We start from the raw sequence: 4,247 nt of genomic DNA, 5'->3' as shown, positions 1-4,247 counted from the left end.
ATCCATTATGCATTCAGTTTGTTATTGTATGGCTTCCAATAAATTCTGACTTAGCCGAATCTATCATGGAACTTTCTTGAATGAGGAACCTCAAGATTTGTTCAGAGGGCAGTTTGCCTTTGCCTTCCTCTAAGACTGAGAGCTTGTGACTTGCATAAGGTCACCCAGTGGGTTTCCATGGCTGAGTGAGGATTCAAACCCTGGTCTCCAGAGTTTATTGCTGAATGGTAAATCAACACACACAGATAAATCTAATGGGTTCAGTGGGTCTATTCTAGTAAGGGTTAAAACAATTTAGGCCACAGTCTGGAAAAAAAAGAAAGTTCAATGAAGTCATTATTACCTTTTAGAAACCTCTCAACTGTACAAAGGTCTGAATCTGAAACATTTTGCGTATAGAATGTTGCAGTGTAAAGTGCTTCTTTCAAGTCAACTAGCTAATTGTAAGCTAAAAGTATCATTTTCCCAGGATAGTCCATCCCACATTCTCACCCCCTTTCCTGTTTCTTTTCCCCATCCCTTGGCCATGGAGCATGCCCAGTTTTCATAGGGCTGTTCTACTTTTTCTCCCTCTTCCTTTGGCATTTTCTTCCCAAACATAAACATGTTTTGTTTCTACAAGTCCTTTGATCTGGTCCATTATACAGTATGTGGGTGCAGGATTTCTACTGAAATGAGATCGGTTTCAAGCTTGCTTACTGCATGAAAGATATTCAAGATATATAAATACACTTATTGACTAAGAAAAATAGATGTTCCATTACTCTGTCTGCCACTTATGTTGGTCAGGCACTTCAAAAGTCTGCCAAAATTTGAAGAATGGCCCCTTGAGAACATAGCTCATAGAGAAGCCCTCTTTAGCAAATGCATTGCTGTGATGAGTTTCTACTCTGAGTCTCTGGGATCCCTTCCAGTCTCCCTGGGATACCGAATATAAACGGCTGGAATGCACTGCAATATTCAGGTTTCTCAGAACCTAATAAAATTCCATGCAACCAGAAAATCTGAAACCAAGTGGTTTAACTATTCCCACACTGTGTAGAAAGGAAGTAACATGGAACCACCTTCATTTGTAGAGTGTATGCTTTGCATACGGATGGTCCTAGGTGCAATCCCTGGTATTCCCTAGGTATGGGGGGGGGGATCCCGCCTGAAAATGTGAGTGTTACATCCCATCAGTGTCTGCACCACTATGTATGATTCAAGGTAAGGCAGCTTCCTAAAGAAAATACATTACAAAGCTGGAAAGGGAACAGATTTTGGATATAAATCCTAATTCACCAATTTTGAATATAAATCCTAATGTCATTGAATAAATACTGGCTGATTATGTTTGAAGAGCTAAATTAATATTAGACCTTTAATTTATGATACTGTTTTCAGTGGATCGCACATTCATGCCACATCTTTAGCCGTGCTTTCAGAGATATATACAGAAATCTAAAGAATGGCCTCTTGAAAAATGGTCTCACAGAGGCCCTCTTTAACAAATGCATTCTTCGGATGCACTGTATACGTATATATCAGGCAACTTCTAGCCCTACAGAATTCAACATCCCTGTGCATCATTATCTTTAATGAATCATCAGTAGCACACTATCAAAAAGTGGTGTGTCACTAGGAGGTTCTTATTGTCATTAGTGCATATTAATGCTTTAATGAAAGCTCAGAGCAGAAATCATTTTGGCACACATGTATAAAAACAATGTCAGAGACAAACAGCACACAAACATGTAAATCCATTCTCAGCTGCAGCTTGAGCTATAACTATACATTCATCTTGAAAATATATACAAATAAAGAAAGGCTTTCAACCCATTCTCAAAGACTGAACTTCCAAGAAATAACGCAGCTTCATAATCTCATAAGTGGGCACCATCCTCTTTTTCATATTCTCATCATGGCTTTTTTGGAATCCAAGACTTCTTGCAGCTTAAACACATTTCATATCTCAAATTAGACATTCCTAATGTTCAACAACATGGAGTTTTCAGGCCCCTTAAAGACTAATATGTTTAAATTAGCATAAGCTTTTGTGGCCTGTAGCCCGTGAATCCTTAGGCCAATTGAAAGTTAGTTTTTAAGAGCCACAAAATTCTTTGTTATTTTTGCTGCAAATCATTCAGCTGTAGTTCATTAGCAACACTGATAATACTTTCCATCTTTTATCAAAGCATCTCAGAGAATATTTTACTTTTTAAAATCAAGCATGAACTCACTTTCCAGCTGTTGCCTGTTATATCAATCCATAAAATACTTCTTTATTTCACTGCAATCTAGATGAATAACTTCAACGTGCTGCTGGAGACAGTGATTCATATTACTTCACATAATCTATTCTGATAACCTCAAATGGGACATGTTACAAAAGTGCAAAACTTCATTTATTCTACAGACGTAAATAACCTAGCGCATTGTTTTTCATCTCCAAATCTGCTTTCCTTCTATCCTGGCAAGGAAGAGAACTTTCTCTTCGAAAGTAAATTTCTCTACCTTTAGCAACAGAAAGATTTCTCCTATAATTTGTCAGTATTTGAGGTCGTGAATGCTTAATAAATAGGGCACTGTCAGGTTTGTTTTATAAAATCCAGTGTGTAAAAATATATTTCTATTTGAACTTTTACAGTATTTATTAACATCCCTTTTTTACCCTAGGCCCTGCAATACTTCACCACTGCACAAAAAAGATGCAATAGATTTTTTCTGCTAAGTAGCAAAATCAATCTGCCAATAGCACGTCTGTCAAAGATCTGGCAAAACAAAGTGCAAAAGTGCATTGACTGAAGTGCAAACCTACAGCTCCACTGACTGCAAGAATAACTACACTTTAAAATAACTACATTTAAAAATAGCCAGTCTTTCTTATATTCTCATCTATGATGGAAGTTAATCAAAATTGGCTTGTTTCCCCTCACAGTGTCCTTTCTGTTGTACTTTACCAATGCACTCACAGGAGTACATACACACATGCAAACAAACATATATAGATTAAATCTGGGTGTAATGTCAATGCTTGAGTATAACTCAGTGCAGAAGGTTATGGCCCTTTATCTGTTTAAAAAAGCACCATCTTTTTATTTACTTTTCTGGAGATCACTTGTTATTGTTTTGTTTTTTCTTTTCTGAAGGATCTTTGCCATTCTGAAGGGCATCTTTGGTACATCAGGAAGAAGAGATGTGCCATAGGAAGACATAGGAGGACTAGCAACAGTGGGAAGGCCATAGCTCTTCCATCTCCTTGTTTTTCTCAGATAAAGTGGATCCAACTCTCCTCACATTCTCTGGGCATTTTAAGTGGGTGACCCCTACAAGTGAGGCTATAATTTTTGCCTTGGTTGTTATCCCAATACTCCTGCCCACTGACTCGGTAGAACACAGCAAACTCAACCACAGAGCTAAGCTGGAGGAGGAAAGGGGGCAGAGGAAGGAAGAAGGTGAAGACATCCACTTGCTCCTGCCCATCTTTGCCAGGAACACTACTATGCCATCGAGCAGCAACTTCATGCTGGCCTCTCCAGTGGTTGAAAGTGTAGCGCACAGCCACCTGCTTCTCAAAAGCAACATTGATAACTCTGACGGTGCCGTTCAGACCCAGATCCGAGCTGGTCACTCGTTCGAGGCACACTTGCTGCTGCTGAAGACGACTGAGGAAGTCCTCGCAGTCGGCAGGTTGCTGGAAATCAGGCACTAGGCACTGCATAGTAAATTCCAGGTCCAGCCTGCTGCAACAAAGATCTGAATTGATGGAGAGCCGAGAGAGAACGTGCAGAGGGATGGACGGATCTTCCCCAGCTTGGAAGACTTTCACTTCAGCCAGTTCCAAGCCTAATGCATCTGCAAACCTCACTCGGTTTCTGCTGGTATTGCACCCAGGAATATGGCACGGTGCCATTGTGCTCCTCCTCCTCTCTGGAGAGCTGGGCAAAGACCTGGCTCGGCGGCGCATGATGGGCCTAAGGTGGGGGTCACAGCTTGCCACCACAGTGCTCTGAGGATGTCGCTCCTGTATCTTTTCGCTGGCTGAAATATTCAGGAGGCTGGTGCTGCTGTGCACTGGTGGGCGCCTCTTCCAGCCCTCGCGCCGAGCTTCTTCTTCCTGCACCATATTGTGATAGAGGTCAGAGAGGTAGCTGGGGTTCCTCCGGGGGGGACGCAACATTGCCGCCTCAGGTAGACAAGTAGTTTGAGCAGACACTGCCATTCCTGAGGACAACTTCTGTTGAGACATAGCAGATAAGGCCCAGATG

General features: G+C 41.1%; 1 protein-coding gene across 1 annotated transcript; it reads right to left on the bottom strand.

Annotated features, from left to right (window-relative positions):
• Positions 1-256: 256 nt before the first annotated feature.
• On the bottom strand, positions 257-4,247 carry PPP1R3D (protein phosphatase 1 regulatory subunit 3D). Its single transcript, XM_042466222.1, has one exon. The coding sequence runs from the start codon at positions 4,226-4,228 to the stop codon at positions 3,248-3,250; it is 981 nt and encodes a 326-aa protein (XP_042322156.1). The 5' UTR covers positions 4,229-4,247; the 3' UTR covers positions 257-3,247.

This window comes from Sceloporus undulatus, chromosome 4 (assembly GCF_019175285.1).
Source record: "Sceloporus undulatus isolate JIND9_A2432 ecotype Alabama chromosome 4, SceUnd_v1.1, whole genome shotgun sequence".
In the NCBI taxonomy this organism is placed as follows: Eukaryota; Metazoa; Chordata; class Lepidosauria; order Squamata; family Phrynosomatidae; genus Sceloporus; species Sceloporus undulatus.
This window is presented reverse-complemented; position numbering and strand designations above follow the sequence as displayed.